Source organism: Tetranychus urticae, chromosome 1 (assembly GCF_039701765.1).
Source record: "Tetranychus urticae isolate SD_2017Ah chromosome 1, NJAU_TeUrti_SD_1.0, whole genome shotgun sequence".
Lineage (NCBI taxonomy): Eukaryota > Metazoa > Arthropoda > Arachnida > Trombidiformes > Tetranychidae > Tetranychus > Tetranychus urticae.
In genome coordinates, this window is record NC_142958.1 from 5,509,650 (window position 1) to 5,526,596 (window position 16,947).

At 32.2% G+C, this 16,947-nt stretch overlaps 2 protein-coding genes and 3 long non-coding RNA genes across 10 annotated transcripts; 3 read left to right on the forward strand and 2 right to left on the reverse strand.

Annotated features, from left to right (window-relative positions):
- Window positions 1-4,742: 4,742 nt before the first annotated feature.
- Window positions 4,743-6,583, forward strand: LOC149094435 (uncharacterized). Of its 2 annotated transcripts, none has more exons than XR_016200920.1 (3): window positions 4,743-5,129; window positions 5,207-5,321; window positions 5,854-6,583. It is a non-coding gene; the product is annotated as an uncharacterized LOC149094435 (long non-coding RNA). The 2 variants fall into 2 exon arrangements; XR_016200921.1 differs by having other exon boundaries at window positions 4,747-5,129; window positions 5,207-5,341.
- Window positions 5,814-7,992, reverse strand: LOC107362628 (uncharacterized). The gene is made up of 3 exons (XR_003082318.2): window positions 7,863-7,992; window positions 6,946-7,229; window positions 5,814-6,863 (listed from the first exon to the last, which is right to left on the reverse strand). It is a non-coding gene; the product is annotated as an uncharacterized LOC107362628 (long non-coding RNA).
- A 916-nt stretch (window positions 7,993-8,908) lies between these two features.
- On the forward strand, window positions 8,909-10,701 carry Rpt5 (26S proteasome regulatory subunit Rpt5). The gene is made up of 4 exons (XM_015929755.3): window positions 8,909-9,022; window positions 9,226-9,531; window positions 9,626-9,735; window positions 9,814-10,701. Exons 1-4 carry the CDS (start codon window positions 8,987-8,989, stop codon window positions 10,631-10,633), a joined length of 1,272 nt encoding a protein of 423 aa, XP_015785241.1. The 5' UTR covers window positions 8,909-8,986; the 3' UTR covers window positions 10,634-10,701.
- Window positions 10,702-10,815: 114 nt separating this feature from the next.
- LOC107362655 (uncharacterized) lies at window positions 10,816-13,582 on the reverse strand. Of its 2 annotated transcripts, XM_015929756.3 has the most exons (5): window positions 13,224-13,383; window positions 12,672-13,088; window positions 11,702-12,590; window positions 11,411-11,634; window positions 10,816-11,344 (listed from the first exon to the last, which is right to left on the reverse strand). In XM_015929756.3, exons 2-5 carry the CDS (start codon window positions 12,685-12,687, stop codon window positions 11,211-11,213), a joined length of 1,263 nt encoding a protein of 420 aa, XP_015785242.1. In that variant the 5' UTR covers window positions 12,688-13,088; window positions 13,224-13,383; the 3' UTR covers window positions 10,816-11,210. The 2 variants fall into 2 exon arrangements, with proteins under 2 accessions (XP_015785242.1, XP_089126281.1); XM_089270155.1 differs by having other exon boundaries at window positions 12,672-13,582.
- Window positions 13,493-16,681, forward strand: LOC107362656 (uncharacterized). 4 transcript variants are annotated; one of them, XR_016200925.1, is made up of 7 exons: window positions 13,499-13,634; window positions 13,732-13,818; window positions 14,502-14,563; window positions 14,764-14,993; window positions 15,073-15,309; window positions 15,708-15,905; window positions 16,320-16,681. It is a non-coding gene; the product is annotated as an uncharacterized LOC107362656 (long non-coding RNA). The 4 variants fall into 4 exon arrangements; XR_016200923.1 differs by lacking the exon at window positions 16,320-16,681 and having other exon boundaries at window positions 13,493-13,634; window positions 13,737-13,818; window positions 15,708-16,213; XR_016200922.1 differs by lacking the exon at window positions 16,320-16,681 and having other exon boundaries at window positions 15,708-16,213.
- Window positions 16,682-16,947: the final 266 nt, after the last annotated feature.

Here is a 16,947-nt window from a genome sequence, read left to right on the forward strand (position 1 = left end):
ATGCTTTTTACGCTTTATAATACATTTATAAGAATATAATTGAATCTATTTATAAGATATTAATATTAATAGCATTTATAAAGATTATACATAATTTATTTCTTTTGGTATAAAATATAACTCTTTTTCATGTAATTCATTTAAGGCAAAGGTGATCGTCAGTTTTGAGACTTACAATCAAAAAAAACAATCAGTTTTACATTCACAATCAACAAGTTAATTTCTTAAAACTGGTAAGGACAGGGTAATCAGTAAAAAATATTGTAGTTGAAAATTTCCTGGTAAAAGCATAACGTTTTTCAATAAAGCTTGATAAACATAAAAATCATCTTCTTGTAACGAGTATAATGATGAACAATTAACAAACATTATCATTGTCATTAATATTAATGTGTAATGTTTAGCTAGTTACTTTGATTTAGGAATAGAGAAGACAAAGAAATGTGGATCAATTTGTTTATACTTGTCGATGTTGTTGGTATTATTGTAGTCAATGATGATTATGATAATGATGATCAAGATGAATCAGCTGAATTGTGATGAACGGTTATCAAAAATAGAGATAGGGTGACTCAGATGCTTGATTGTCATACTATTAATAACAATTAAAGTTTCACGGTTTCAAGTTAATCGGTTGCCAATCCAAATGGCTGTTTACCTTTTGAATTAACCATTAACTTGGGTTGATGTTTGATTCATATTATATTCCGAATGTCAGAATGATAATGATAAGTGATCCGAGTTGAAATCGACTGAGAGAGAGAGAAAAAACGAGGAAAGATTGACGGGTGGCTGATGGAATTGAAGCCAAATAATTGTTAGCTATTAACAGGAATGATCAAACTTGACCCTTTCTCTTGAGTTTGATGTTTTGTTGATTAAACGTTGGATATTAAATGGGAGTTCAGTTTGCTCAACCGTCACCAATGCAAGTGTTAACTTGTTTGATGAGATCAAAATCCTTTTCCAGGTTCAGTCAAAACCTTTTTTTCCATCCAATGTTTTCCCTTTTAACTCTTGATGCTGCTTTTCCTTCTCCTTCTTTCTAGTTATCATTATTTAATCTCATTAGAAACGTTAACTTGTAATATTAAATTATCAGCGGCAATAAATGATCCCTTTTTGTACCCATAAAGGTCTTCGTTGTAATCTTTACCCCAATTGTCCTGTTGAATTGCTTTATTCCACGCATTCGATGTTGTCATTAACTTGTTAAATTTGATGACGACTATGGTGTTAATGATGACAATGCATTGAATTTTGATGATGGTGATGATATCTATTAAAAAAAAGTCTTGAGACTAGAGTGTTGTTGATGGTCTAAAGATGATAAAGATGAAAAATGGTAGAGAATCATCTTGAACGTTATTATTTGTATTACTGGTTGTGAATTTTGGAAATTTGAGGGAAAACCAAGAGATGAAGATAACTTATTACTGGACGAAGAAATAAAAATGGCATTTATATACTTGGTCCAAGCTGTTGGAAGTTGTCATTTGTTTAATTCAGAGTGTTGAACATCTTTTCTGAAGATGAAGATGCCATGGTAATAACAATGATAATGGTGAAAGGATGAAAAGAATTAGGTAGTAGCCAGAAAGACCTTGTAGTTTGGCAGCTCAAAGCTTGTATCCAAGAACCAAACACAATTTGAACAATGAGATCATGGAAGTATTGAAATAAGGTCACTTTGAGAGCTTAGCACCAAGGATATATCTCATCATTATCATTGAAAAATAAATAAAAACTTTGTTAAGGAGAAGGAAAGGATGAGTTGTTTGGTTCGTTTCCCTTTTTTGAAGCTTGGAAAGCTTCTTTAATTGCTTGTTTTTTCCTTCTGTTTACATTTTTTTCTCCTCTCCTTTCAAAAGCAATAATCAACCAAAATCATCTCATCACCAAAGAGTAATTTCTTTGCACCCTCTCTCAACAAATAAGTATTCTCTTCATTTCCTTCGTTCTTTTATCCTCATCAATGGAGTAACTGGGCCAGAACCATCATTGAAAAGAACCAAATCAATGAGTTAGAATGTGATAAGAATAGTGACGATGTCGATGATGAATCTGAATTCAAACACTTCCTGTAATCTAAGGGACTCGGATAATCAGCGGATAAGTTAACCTTTATTGTCCCACGTGTACTGTGCACTTCTCCAGATTCCATTGTGATAGTGAGATCCAAGAGAAAGTCAACGCCATCTGAGCCTTGAGAATTCCATAACTGAGCAAAAGAGACTGGGACTCGCCAAAATGCTCGTAGTCCAGTTGAGTTGAATAACGGAGATGCTTCCACAGATCCAAGTTGATAATCTTCAATGGATAATGATGATGAAACATCGGAATCGTCAAAGTCACCAGGATTATTTAAAGCTCCAACACAGCGAGGATTTAAAGTTGAATCAAAGCGACATCGAAGAAGACCAATGTTTTGTTCATCCGCTGAATGTTTTAACTGTAAATTAATCCCTGAAATGGGATCGAAAACTATTAGATAGACTTCCAGATAGGTTTCATCTTCATGCCTTGGTACAATAATGGTTTGTCCAGAGCATTGTTTTTTTGGAGATTGACTTAGTTCACAAGGGTTAAAAGGTAATCTATTGTTTGGATAAAGCGTATCGGTAATGTACCGTAGTCGATGAAGCGGAGGTGCATGGGTAAAAACATAAACTAAAGATGAATTAACAGATAACCGGTTACAGGCAAATACATGGTTATAAAGGTTTAAAGGTTGACCATCCAATTGAATAGGCCACAATGGTCCTTCAGGTGAAATTATCCACTGACAGTGAATTGATTCGCCGGTGTATAAAACTTCACCCAACACTTGAGAATCATTGTAGCCAACCATGGTGGCACTAGAGGTACCATTTTCGTGTGAATATAGACATTTAAAAGATTGCAGCGCAACCGATTTAAGATGAGATCCTATCATATAAGAGACATCTAGAGTTAAGTCTATGGAGGTGTTTGGTCTCAGTGAATAACTGTGCAGTGTAATGGACAGGTTTTCCTTTAAAGGACTTTCCGGTATAACTTTGTAGACAATAACCCGTTGACAAGCTTCACGAGTTTCACAATCGATTAAGAGATCAGATGAAAAATAACACTCTGCTAATGGATTAACAGCGCATTCTTGATAGAGACATTCTCCGGTAACCAGAGAAGATTGAGTTGATTGAACAAGAGGAAAAGCAAGTTGAATAATCACTGTAATCCAGGTTAACCATGTGAACCATGGAAAGGCCATGGAATGCACATTAGTAACAATTGAGGTGGGACGAATGATTGACACAGATTAATCCCTATTTGAAAGAGCAGCAATCAGATGAACATCAGGTGCAAGAAGAAAAGTTAACATAATGTGACAAATTAAACGATAAAACAAGTTGTAATATGCCTTTGTCATTTGGTGTCTTTTCAAACAGACATAAAATTACAACAGCAGCTTAGTAACGTATGATGCAGAGTTTAAAAAAAACCTTTAGGGAAAAATACGTTGACTAGAGTAATGTTGATTTAAAGTGATTATAATAATGATGATGTTTTTGATAATGTCTCAGGGAAAAAAAGACACCCAGACAAGCACAGAACCGCTACTCTTGAGGTAAGGTAATTTGGCAAGTCCGTTTGAAGTGGATACCAATAAAAAGTAGATTGCAGTACAATGAGAATGAATGTAAAACAGTAGATCAAGTTAACGATGGAATTGAAGTGATTTAAGTGGTTTTAATTATTAACTTTAGGTAGAAGATTTTTATCTAGGCTAAACAATTATAATGTTGTTGATGTTGATGATGGTTGTATTTAATTGCTTATTACACTGGTGGTAACATACAATGGTTAACAATGGTTAAACTTTAAATCAAAAAGGCATAAACCTGATGTAGATGTTGTTGTTTGTTATTATTATTATTGTTGTTTTGTTGATGATGATAATGATAGTAATAATAAGATCCAGAAATCAATAATTAATGTGATAAATAGAAGAAACAGTTGAACATGAAGATGGAATAATAAACAACATGAGAAATAGCGAGTGAAGAAGAAAAAAGAAAAAACAAAAGCATGGAGAGAAGATTTGAACAGACAAGGTTTTTTCTCTTCTTTTTATCACAAACATGTAGCTATTAACATCACTAAATCACTAACATTACAGTACAATCAACATAATCACAGCACCAGGATGAAACGATTCAGAATGATCAACAAGTTGCTTACCAACTTTTTTTTCCTACTCGCTCCCTTATCTTGCTCACCCTCTTTCGCCAGTCTCCCTTTCTGTTTCGCTAAATCATCATACTTAATCTTCTGAATACACTTTTTTTCATTCTTGACTTCATCTTGAATTTACCTTTGGGCGCTCTTCACAATCAACATTATCATCATCATCGCAACTTCGACTTTTTCCTTCATATGGTAACATACAAAACTTAAAACAAAAGCAATCAAGGTTAAGAATTAACCTTTCATTATCTCATTGAATTTTATTAATTAACCAAAATTTTATCATCTCTCATTTACTTACATCTAACCAGTTTATATCCATCTTGGTCACTTTGATCTATGATTTGTCACAATTGAAATTAACAAAAAACCGTTAATATTTGACTGTTTGAAAATTGCTCTTAAAATTAACACTTATCTTTTCACTTATTAACCAATCAGCAAATAAGACAATGCGTTTAATTGATCTTGATCCAATTTATCTGATCCATTTTTTGGATTCACTGATCTTTGTTTATCTTTTTCAACATTGATTCAACTTTTCCCTATCTGTAGATAGCAATTTGGTGATTGACTTTTATTATTGTTTAACGTGTTAATTTAAATTGTTGTTATTAATTAACCATTCCCTTAGTTTACTACTTACTCCATTTTTTAATCATTTTTTTACTATATTTGAAGGTTACTTAAAACACCTCTAAATCAACATAACCCAGGAAATAACCAGCAGGATTAATTTGATTATACAAATTAGCCTCTTTTTTCGTGAATTTTATTTACTTTTATTTTCTCCTCTTTTTCATTCTCTTTTTTTGTTCCTCATCAAATCCATATATGAGCTGATAATTAGCGTTCATTATCATTTACTACATTCAACCCGGGTTAACCCGAGTAACATTCAGGTAAGCGAGTGTAAAAGTACCACTTGTCCAATACTTAATTCATCTTATTAATATCTTATTACTATCTCCTTTTACAGGTCCTTTTATGGGTAAACAGTAAAAAAGTTTGGCCTCAATAATTTTTTGATAATCAACCAGCAAACTTATCATCTAACATAATAATGTTAAAACTGCCCTCAACACAACAATCAGGTTTCACAAAATTTTTAATTGTATGACCTTAATATTTTTACAAAAGCATTTATTGAAAATCAAACCTTTTTAAGCTGTCTGATTATTCAAACTACAAATGTTAATGAAACATCACAATCATAAGAAACCTCTTACCATTAACTGACCATTGAGCTAATCACGTTTGAAAATTGTCTACAATTGAATATATTTTATAAATTTTCTGGGTTTCTCTAATAACACAATTTATTGCTATTTCAACTATCATTATCATAAAAGTAGTTAATTAATTACATTATTAACATTTGTGGAGATGAAGTAGCAAAGTAAATGAGTGTTAAAAGGTTGATACTGATAATAATCAAATAATTACCATTATTATTACTATTATTATCAGCATTTTGGTAAAGTTTTCTCTCCTTATTTTGATTTCTAATTATTTCAACTTTGACCTTAAATTGCATATGTGTTTGAAGAAAAGTAAAACTGATGCATAACCGTTAATCGTTGGTAAATAATGTTCAAATATGTACTCTTCTTGTTTATTTTGCAGATAAATCAACTGTTAATTATCACTTATCAATTGGATTGACATTGTGATGACGAGAAATGATACAAATGATTATAAGAATAAGCTTTCTCCAGTTCAATATATGATGGTTAACCAGGAATGCTACTATTTTGGGCCTCAACCATTGACTAGCTTGAGCAACATTTGATTGCTGGGAAACAACTATGATCTTGTGGATTGGAAATAACAATTTGGTTGATTGTAGCAATATCCGAACGATTATTCATTGTAAAGATTTGGCTGGCGAAAGAAAATGATTATATCAACATGAAAGACTGATTGAAATGTATCGTTGGTTTCTCTTGTAATCCTGATTCAATTATTTCACTTACAATAGTGACACCAAGAGCAATTGACAGCAATTACCCAATTTTCAAGGTCTACTTGGTTTTTGACATTTGACTTGTTGATGACTAATTTGGTCTCACTCGGAACAATTATTTTCCAAACTAATTTCACATTCAATGAAACAAATTAGGAAAAGATTTATTCCTATCACTGGTTCCAGTTTCCAATTGAAGTCGCTCTTTCTCTTTCTCTACACTCTTGGTTGACGTCTTTAATAATGTAATCAATTTGAGGGTAACTTTACTATTATTACCAGCTTTTGGAATCAGTTCAATAAAGATGGGATAAAGGAGAAAAAAAAGCTTCACCATTTCCAACTTGTAACAGCTTTTATTTCAACCTTCTTTTCCTTTTTATATATTCATTGAGAGTATTTCCTTCTAACCCTCTCGATCTTCTTCCTTAGACTTCCTTCCCTAATGACGTTCTCATCATCATCTTGAGTTTCTTCTGATCTGATTTGCAAATTTGTAAATAGATTGGTTAAGCTCCACTTTTTTCTGGTTACAATATTTTTCTTCACGTTATCTGATATCAGAGACTGGTTCCTTTTTGTAGCTCACTTCAATGGATCATCTTTACTCCTTTTTTTGAACATGAAAAGTAACACTATTAATCCAAACGTTGTTGACATTATTAACAAACTGGAGAAGAGAAGAAAAATGTTCAATGATTAACTAAATATCTTACAACAAAAATCACTTCACATTTGTCTTCACAACTTACACCTTTCCTGCCAACTTTATCATATCGAATCGGGTTCAATCTGATAGCACTATGTTGATGTCAATACAGTCAATTGTCATTAATAATCTTCAATGATATTCTCAATTAGTTCAGTTTCTCTCAACCTTGTCATTCGTCCAACAGTTTGCTTCTCCGCTGAGGCCATTTCCATCTTGTTACAGTTGAACAGTGATGATGTATTGTTTAAAAACATATTTATCTGGTCAGTTGAAATGTTGATAATTAGATGCCAAAATCAGTCAACTTGAGATGCAGGAGTTAATCTATTATTGAGTATGATATAAAAGAGAGAAGTGAAGATGAAATAAAGTTGATTGAACATTCGAAACAAAAGGTTCACAACAAATCAACCAGCACTGATCTGCTAAATGAGTAGGTTGAATTTTTTTTGGCTCGTTGTTTAATTCATTTTCATTGATACAAGAATCAACCATTTGGACTTACAATTCAACAAAAGCTTTTTTTTGCATACACGTTTAGATTCACATCAAGCTATCGTTTAGTAACCATCAAGGCGGTGTTAAATTAACCTGGACTGAGTTCATTCTATTTGGAAGGGAATTGGTTAATTGTTGGTTAATAATGTTTTTCATTGTATAATCACACGCGAAAACACATTCCTCTTTTAAGGCACTTACACTAAAAGCAATACATGATGAAATTTTTCGCTTTTATTATTTCATACATTCCTTATCTTGTAAAACACTTCACTTTTTCCCATTATTCACAGTTTACAGGTTAAATAGACTTTCGTTTTTGCTAGCAATTTGCTAGGTTATGTTTACATAACAATTAGTGATGTTAACCAAAGATCAATGTAATTCTTTATAATAGGATTGGTAATCTCAAAGAATTCAGATTTAAATTACAGCTCAGGCTGAAATCAAAGATTTTACCTGTTACTTGACTGATAACTTCCTAGTATTTCAAAAAATTGATCTTTAATCATCAAAGATGAGTCTTGGAGGCTACACTTGCATTTGCTTGGCTTTCTCAGGTTGGAAGATTCAGGAAAACGGAAAATAAATTCATTGCCTGATTATCTTAGCATAAAAGCCTCCGTACCAAGACAGAAAGTGAAGTAATCGCTATTTACGCAAATAACTGGTGAAACATGATACATGAAAGCCAAAAGGAGAAGTATGATAATCAATGTATCTAAAGCTAATCAATCAATTAACTGAACCACATTAATTGAATGATCAAAGGGCTTGAAGATGTTGGAATTGAGCAACTGAGCTTTCTTGAATTAAAGATTATACAACCAAGTCTAGAAGTCTTGAGCCATAACAGTCAAATTGGAAAGTACAAGTGAGTTCAATGTCCATCAGGTTGGTATAATTGAAAATTTGCCAATTAGATAATGAAAGTAATCGTTGATGAGTAATTTTTTTCAATTCTTACACGTTTTTACATCAAGTGAGATTATTTTCTTTTGTCAAAGTAACCAGGTTGGTTTTTTTCCTCCAGTTTCTGCTCTTAATCACGAATAAGAATCAGGCTGCGATTCAATTTCAGGTTATTTTAATTGCAGATCAAATATTTGAACACCCACTTCTTCACCATAAAAAATTATCCTTTAAACGCCCACAAATGCCATATTTATTTGTGGAGACAGTCAACGGCAACATGAATAACGGATGAATTTTTTGTTAACAAACATGATTTCCATCTTTTAAATGAATATTGGTGTATGTCATCAAACCAGAATGGACACGATGTCTTGATAGATCTGAGGGTATTTAAGACTAACAGGTCTATAAATTATAAATAAGATGATTAGTGTTGAAATAGATCATAAAATAAAATTATTCGATTAAATTTAGAATTTGTAACTCAATTATTTCTCGTCTTGACTTCTATTGAAGTAGCTTTTAGCGCCACTGAGCTAGTTACCTAAATGAAAAATAGATGGCTCTTGTTAGCAACCAGTTGCAATCATTTGAGCATTTTCCCAAATTTAATTTTGTTATTTAATACATTTTTTCAATTAGTTAATCATCCTTTAATTTTCTTAATCATGGCCGACACTGATGCAAAAATGGAAGATCTTGAAGTAAGTTTTGATTGTTTTTTTGTCACCAAATTATTTCTGGCTCTTTATTTCTTATGTTCTGCTTTTTGCTGCTGACAAATGTATCCCTTTATAACATGAATGACAAAGCACTTCTTGTAATTTCAAAATAATTCAAATGAAAACAAATCTTATTGTTACTTATTACTAATTGTCATTTTTATTCTTTTTATCTTGATTCTCAGATGGTCGGAGAAGATGTCATGAAGATGTCAAATGATGATATTATTAGTCGAACTCGTTTGTTAGACAATGAAATCAAAATTATGAGGAGTGAAGTTATGAGGATCAGCCATGAACTTCAATCACAAAAGGAGAAAATCAAAGAAAACACTGAAAAAATTAAGGTGAACAAAACATTGCCTTATTTAGTTTCCAGTGTTATCGAACTTTTGGATTCTGAAGAGCAACAGGAAGAAGACGGAGGACATATTGATCTAGACTCTCAAAGGAAAGGCAAATCTGCTGTGATAAAAACATCGACAAGACAAGTAAATTCATTCAATCCAATTTCATACTATTTGATTTGTTTCTCCTGTACCTCTAATTTTACTAACCATTTTTCACAAATCTGACCTTTAACAGACTTATTTTCTTCCTGTCATTGGTTTGGTTGAACCTGAAAAATTAAAACCCGGAGATTTAGTTGGAGTGAACAAAGATTCTTATCTGGTTTTAGAGACTTTACCAGCTGAGTAAGTAAACTTTGATCCTCATGTTAAATATTTTATTTTCATTAGATTTTAATTCAACTTTACTTCAATCCTATCTAGATACGACTCGAGGGTTAAGGCTATGGAGGTCGATGAACGTCCAACAGAACAATATAATGATATCGGAGGTTTAGATAAACAAATCCAAGAACTTATCGAAGCTGTTGTCTTGCCAATGACTCACAAAGAAAAATTCGAGAACATCGGTATCCAGCCACCTAAAGGTGTTTTACTTTACGGTCCTCCCGGTACTGGTAAAACTTTAATGGCTCGTGCTTGTGCAGCACAAACAAAATCAACTTTCCTTAAACTGGCGGGTCCACAATTAGTTCAGATGTTCATTGGTGATGGAGCCAAGCTTGTTCGAGATGCTTTCGCTTTAGCTAAAGAGAAAGCTCCAGCTATTATTTTCATAGATGAGCTTGACGCTATTGGTACCAAGAGATTTGACAGTGAAAAAGCTGGTGATCGTGAAGTGCAGCGAACTATGTTGGAACTACTTAACCAGCTTGACGGATTTAGTTCTCAATCTGATATTAAAGTTATAGCTGCTACAAACAGAGTAGACATTCTTGATCCAGCCTTACTTCGATCCGGTCGTTTGGATAGAAAAATCGAATTCCCTCATCCCAATGAGGAGGCTCGATCTCGCATAATGCAAATTCATTCCAGGCGAATGAATGTTCATCATGAAGTTAATTTTGAAGAATTAGCCCGCTGTACGGACGATTTTAATGGTGCCCAGTGTAAAGCAGTTTGCGTTGAGGCTGGTATGATTGCTTTACGTCGTAATGCATCTATAGTAATCCATGAAGATTTTATGGACGCTATTTTGGAAGTACAGGCTAAAAAGAAGACAAATCTCAACTATTACGCCTAATTATATATTCAATTTAAAAGTCATTGTAAATGATTTAGAATGGTTTCATTAAAACTCCTTGTTTATAATGATTGTCTAGTATTTTCATTGTTCCTTGAACCTTTTTTATGCTATTTTGTTTTCAGGAGATTATATAAAATTAGTAACAAATTTGGAAAATAAAAAAATGAAATTAAATCAAATTATAAATCAAAACAGATGAAATTTAATTTTGTTTTGATTACAATATAACAGGTAGATACAATAAGAATAAGTATATATGTGCATAAAAAATTTATGTTCGGAACGTAAAATCATAAATCTGTGTGAATGATCAAATATGATGTCTCTTCCAATTGACAGCAATAATTCAATTAGAGTCGGAATCGTGAATAAAAAAACAAGCTATCATAGCGTTTTGAAATAAATGCACTGTCGGGAAATTCGGTAATTATCCAAAAAAGGTCAGAAAATATAGATAGATAGCTTTTTAGTATCTACCAGGAAAATTGTTAATAGAAGAATATTAGAATTTTTAAGGATATTAAAAATTGAAACAGGAATGATTGAATATAAACTCATGAAGCTCCAGCAGCCATTATTCTTCAGGATTTTCAATTTTGATTCCATCGGGAAATGAAGTATAGAATTCCCTATTCTTTTGTCGAAGCTCGGCGAGTTTTTCGTGACTCAATGAAATCAAACCCATGTTGATTAGAAATTCACAAACGGCTGTAATAGAGAAGAGAAACAATTTAATTTTAAAGTTATGATGAATGTTGTTTAAATCAAACTTACTTGGGCCTGATAATCGATAATGAAGCTTTGTCAAATCAAATACGCATTGTTTCTTGATTTCGCACTTTAAGCAATTCTTTTTACTCAATCTTATGGTGTATTTATACCCTTTCTTGGCAGTTCTTGGGCTATCTGATTTAGCGAACCAATCACAGGTAGCCAGACTGTGTCTTAAGGAATTTTTCCAATGTTGACCAGCAATTTTGAAGTAAGGAAAACAAGCCCTGTTGATAAAAATTAATCAGAATTTTTAAACTGAAAAAAATGGTGAAACACAAAAAAAACACTTACATTAAAAATCTATAAACTTCAGATACTTCTTGTTGACGAGTAGGAACACTACAGATAGCTAAGGCACATAGCATGTTATGTGAAAAAGGTGGTTTCAGATATCCATTGTGGGTCGAAGAATATAAAGCATGAATATCAATGATACAATCCTCAATTATTTGCTTTTTGCCACTTTTGGCCGGTTTCTGGAAGTATTTCAAATGTTTCTTGCAACAAGAGCCTTCCTGACTAGTTGAGGGTTGAGAGGCAGGTAAGTTTTGAGATTCATTAAATCCACCGATTGAACCATGGGATGATCCATAGGAACTAGAAAACGCTTGTGGCTGAGAAAAATTATCAAAACTTTGATTCTTTGAGTTGTCCAATGATTTTAATTGAAAAATATTATCTTGAGATCTTTGTGAATTTTGATTTTGAGATCTTTGAGAGAGAGACAAGGACTGGGAACGTCTAAAATCACCATCTTTTGAGAGCTGATTCAAACAAGTCATCAGAAGTCCATGAGCGGAAATATTTTCTTTGGCATTTTCACTGGTATCATCACCTTCGTCTTCAACAGAAAAGGCAGGTGTTAGATTAACATCATTAAATTCTTCAAAGAGGGCACTATTTCCTGAAAAGGGAGGAAATTCATCAGGCTGACCAATTAATTCAACTCGAACATGATCGATTGGTGATGGCGATGAAGCTTGAGATAAAAAAGTAGAAGAACTCAATTGAAACATGAAAGGATTTGAGTCTTGACCGTCAGGATTCATTATTAGATCACAAATACTATCCATTGAATAATCACAAGAATAAAAATAATTTGCACAGGAGAAAGAACTAATAGCAACTGAGTCTTGATGAGTTGACGCTATGAATTCAGAAAGCGATGTGGCTTGAGAAGCTAAGTGTGAGAAAAAATTCGAAAAATGTTAATGAATAGCTTTTTCAAAATATCAAAAAATTAGCTATAAAAATGACTTACATGATAGATTAACCATTTTATGTTAAGCAGTAGACCATAATATGAAATATTTAATCAGATCTAATCCAAGTTGAACAGATTTCAGCAGGTATCCTTCGATGTCAATTTTTAAACTTGATAAAAATGATACTTTCAGATGGAGATCTAACAATAGAAAAAAAACAACTGTCGACTAATAAAATTTATGTCAACAGATGAAGGAATTTTTCATATTACATCATTTTAAAGATCAGCGTACAAGATTTAAAAGAAAGGTTTGAAGAAAACAATAATTTCTTTGTTTATTTTGATGATTAAGTTGATGATGGCACCTTTTAAATGACACAAGGGTTTATTGCTGAAAAACATGAGTAATCAGATCAGCAATGGACCACTTTAAGTATAGAAAATGATCAGCAGCAATCAGCCATTCTGTGGCTATGAACGGAGGTTGAAATTGAATAAAAGATAAAGCGAAAAGTAAGAAATATAAAATGCATGAGGACTGAAACACAATAAAAAGATGGTTGAAACAAAGAGTCAGTCAATTGTCTCTTAAACAACTCAACTGACCATTTAACGATTCATCATCGGCCAACAAAAATGTCTCTACCAAAAACATTGCAAGAAGTCAAAATAAAACATGGCGGTTGTTAACTGACTGACGAGACAACAAACAGTAACAAAGATAAGACGATGTACTTATTATAATTATAATATTTATTCAAGCAGCAATTAGAAAATAAACAAAGTCAAAGAAAGAAAGAAATAAAAAAAGACAGCAAAAGGGTTTGATTGGCTAATTGGTATAAATATTTTCTCACTGTCTTCAAATTTCGCATAATATGCATTGTTTATGTTTTACTGTCTTCTCTCACTCTCTCTTTCTTTGAATAACCAGGATCAAAAGTCAACGGTTTAAAGTCAACTCTATTCAAATTGTGAGTGTTTTTTAACTTTTAGGTGGTCAAGAACTGTTACTTGGTAAGCATTAATCATAAATCAACATCATATTTGATTAAATTTTTTAAAATTTTAACTTATTCCTTTTTTTCATGCTTCTTAATCTCCAACTTGTAAGAGCAGCCTTTTGGTTTTGAGTTTATGGACCAAGATAAGCAGATACCCGAAGACTGCGATACATTTCTTAGGCGAAAATGGTTAGTGGGTGAGTAGTTGATTTATTGTTGACCCAAACTAATCAAGGAACAGGATAATGTTGAGCCTAAAATCCATAATGATGAAAGAGTCAAAGAAATGAAACTGTAAATAACCTTAACAATTGTCTATTGATAATAATGAAACTACTGGTAGATAATTAGAATGATGATGTCTATTGTTCGTTGATCTGAATGAAATTTGTTCAACTTTACACTACTTCAGAAAAGTGGAGCTGACATTTCCATAAGATTTTAGTCTAATCCGATCTTTGAATTATCCAAAAAATGAACTTTGCAAAAATTTGACAAGAAAATGAGTCTACATTTTCACTTATGCCCTTTGCTTTCAATCCTTTTTTTTTGTCTACTTTTTCTCTTTTGTATTGACTACTTATTGACTAGTGTATTATGCACTATTCAATACAATTTTAAATTTTAATTCCCTTGGTTTCACTAAATATGATCCATGGTCTCACTTAATTACAGTTAATCACGTATTAACCACAATTAAAGGCTTAAGAAGCATATTGTAGCAAAGAAAGACTGTCAACCCAAGAAGATAATAATAATGACATTGATTGTAACGTTGATGTTGATGAAAATAGAGGATGGCTTTGGATTACAACCAGTTGCAATTATTCGAGCATTTTCTCAAATTTAATTTTGTTTTTGATACATTTTTTCCAATTAGTTAATCATCCTTTAATTTTCTTAATCATGGCCGACACTGATACAACAATGGAAGATCTTGAAGTAAGTTTTGATTGGTTTTTGTCACCTAAATTATTTCTGACTCTCATTTCTTATTGTCTGCTTTTTGCTGCTGACAAATTTATCTTTTCATAGCTAGAATGACGAAGCACTTGTAATTTCAAAATAATTTAAATGAAAACAAATCTTAATGTTATTTTTCACTAATTTTAATTTTTTATTCTTTCTCTCTTGATGGTCAGTGAAAAGAGGTTAAATGATGATATTATTGGACGAACGCGCTTGTTAAACAAGGAAATTATGAGGAGCCAAGTTATGAAGATTGCCATGAACTCCAATCACCAATGGAATTATATGGTTTCCAGAGCCATTACTTTCGGATTCCGAATAGCAACAGGAAGAGGACGGGAGAGGCGTTGAGCTAGACTTACAGCACAAAAGCACTGCTGGGATAAAAATATCAACAAAACAGGTAAATTCATTCAATCTATTCATAGCTTGATTATATTCCTAATTCATTTCTATTTTTTCAAAAATTTTACATTTATCAGACGCATATTCTCTCTGTCGTTTGGTTGAACCTGAATATTTGAAACCTGGAGATTTAATTGGAATGGACGAAGATTCTTACTTTATTTTATAGGCTTTATGACCCTTCTAAAACATTGATGGACCGTGCTTGTGCTCTGAGAACAAAACGCTTCTTCAAAATTAAAGGATCCAAGATTCAGTTGCGCTTTGGTGGAAGAGTCCAGCTTGTTCGAGATTCTGACGCTTCACAACATCTTGTTAGTAAAAGAAGGACATCCAGCTATTGTTTTCATTATAAGCTTGACGCCATCGGTACTAAAAGATTGACAGTGAAAAAGCGTAAAGTTCATATTGAACATTTTGTTATAAACTTGATTTTCAATGAAAAAATGGACAAAAATGCTAATCCAATCTAAATAAGGGTTAAAGAGAGAAATATTGAAAAGGATTGATCGTAAAGCCGATGAATCAGACTGATATTTGATAATGATAAATATCCTTTGAATTGGTGCATGTGATGGAGATCAGATGAAATGTCAAAACGGCAATCATTCGGTGTTCATTTTAAGTTAACAATAGGTTTAAACGTATTCTTTTTATTCTCCATCTTCTAATATTTCTCTTTTTTTTCTCTTCTCATTCTTTTCTTTTGCAGGCTCCAACCAGTATTGAAAAGGACAAAGCCATATGACATTTCTTACAATAATAATAATCATAACCATAACAATAATAATCAATCGTGAATCAATTACGCTTCACTAATTTGCAAATCATGTTGGCTTTATGGTTAAACATTATTTTGCTCAATTTTACCTGTTGAACTAACCAAACACAAATGAAAATTTAGGCCAATGTAATCATCTTATCTGTTCATTCATGTATTCACTCAACATGACGACAATTTTTTTTGTAGTCGATGCTCCTTTCTATAGACATTTTTAAGGTGCTTCAACTATCAAGTACATACAGATAACATATTATAATGTTATAATATTTATTTAGAAAATTTTTTTCAACTCAATTGAGCATTTTAATGTTCAACAAGCCGCAAATTATGCTTTTATAATTTGTTACAATAAAGTTGCAAATTATCCAATATATTAAATAAAATACAGTCGAGTATCCCAATTAGGTGTTATTCAAATCCATAATTTTAAGAAACATTTGACTCTCTTGATCCTTGATCCTGATTCAACTAATTGTCTATATTATGCTTTAAAGCATATTATTATATGAATAATTTTAACTCTGTTTTCCGTTTTTTCAGGTCATTTGAAGCAGGATTCACCTCTTGATTAAACAGCAACTGGAATCGATTCTTGTCCAAGCCGGAGTTAGTTATGGATGCAAATTCAAAGGAAACTTCCAAGTCCTTCAAGTGTACATCAAGTTGGGCCGATTTTGGTATTATTGTCGTTGTGCCATTGTCGCTGTTACAAACGAAAGAAGTAGAAAATTAGTTTAATTGTTGAAAATCAATTTATCACAAGATGACGATAATGATGCTTATGTTAATATTAATACATCAAGAATCAAAATATATAAAGGCAAAGGGAAAACGGCGATTGTAAAGCACTTTTTACCCCATTCCATCCTCCTTCTTAAGTTAAATCTTTTTTTCACTTCCAAGATAGTCAAAAGTCTTTTCATCTTCCTTTCGTCAAGTTTGACAAAGCAAAATGTCAATAGTCACAATTGATATTAGAAAGAAATCACAACATAAACGTTATTACTAGCAATACGCAGACACAAACACACAGAAAGACGCAAAGACCTTGCCTAACTTACGATGCCAACCCTCTAACCTAAACCCTCCTCCTATCAATGAAATTGTATCAGGACAATAATGAGGAAGATGAAAATGATGTTGATTAGGTAGACACAAATGAACATAA

What these genes read in the sequence shown, in the direction of transcription:
- LOC107362655 (XM_089270155.1), bottom strand. An exon ending in GAAGTTTATAGATTTTTAAT is followed by an intron (nt 11,635 to 11,701) that starts GTAAGTGTTTTT and finishes TTTTATCAACAG; the next exon opens with GGCTTGTTTTCCTTACTTCA. An exon ending in TTATCGATTATCAGGCCCAA is followed by an intron (nt 11,345 to 11,410) that starts GTAAGTTTGATT and finishes TCTCTATTACAG; the next exon opens with CCGTTTGTGAATTTCTAATC.
- Rpt5 (XM_015929755.3), top strand. Translation starts at nt 8,987, where the DNA reads ATGGCCGACACTGATGCAAAAATGGAAGATCTTGAA. An exon ending in TAAAAACATCGACAAGACAA is followed by an intron (nt 9,532 to 9,625) that starts GTAAATTCATTC and finishes GACCTTTAACAG; the next exon opens with ACTTATTTTCTTCCTGTCAT. An exon ending in TTAGAGACTTTACCAGCTGA is followed by an intron (nt 9,736 to 9,813) that starts GTAAGTAAACTT and finishes AATCCTATCTAG; the next exon opens with ATACGACTCGAGGGTTAAGG.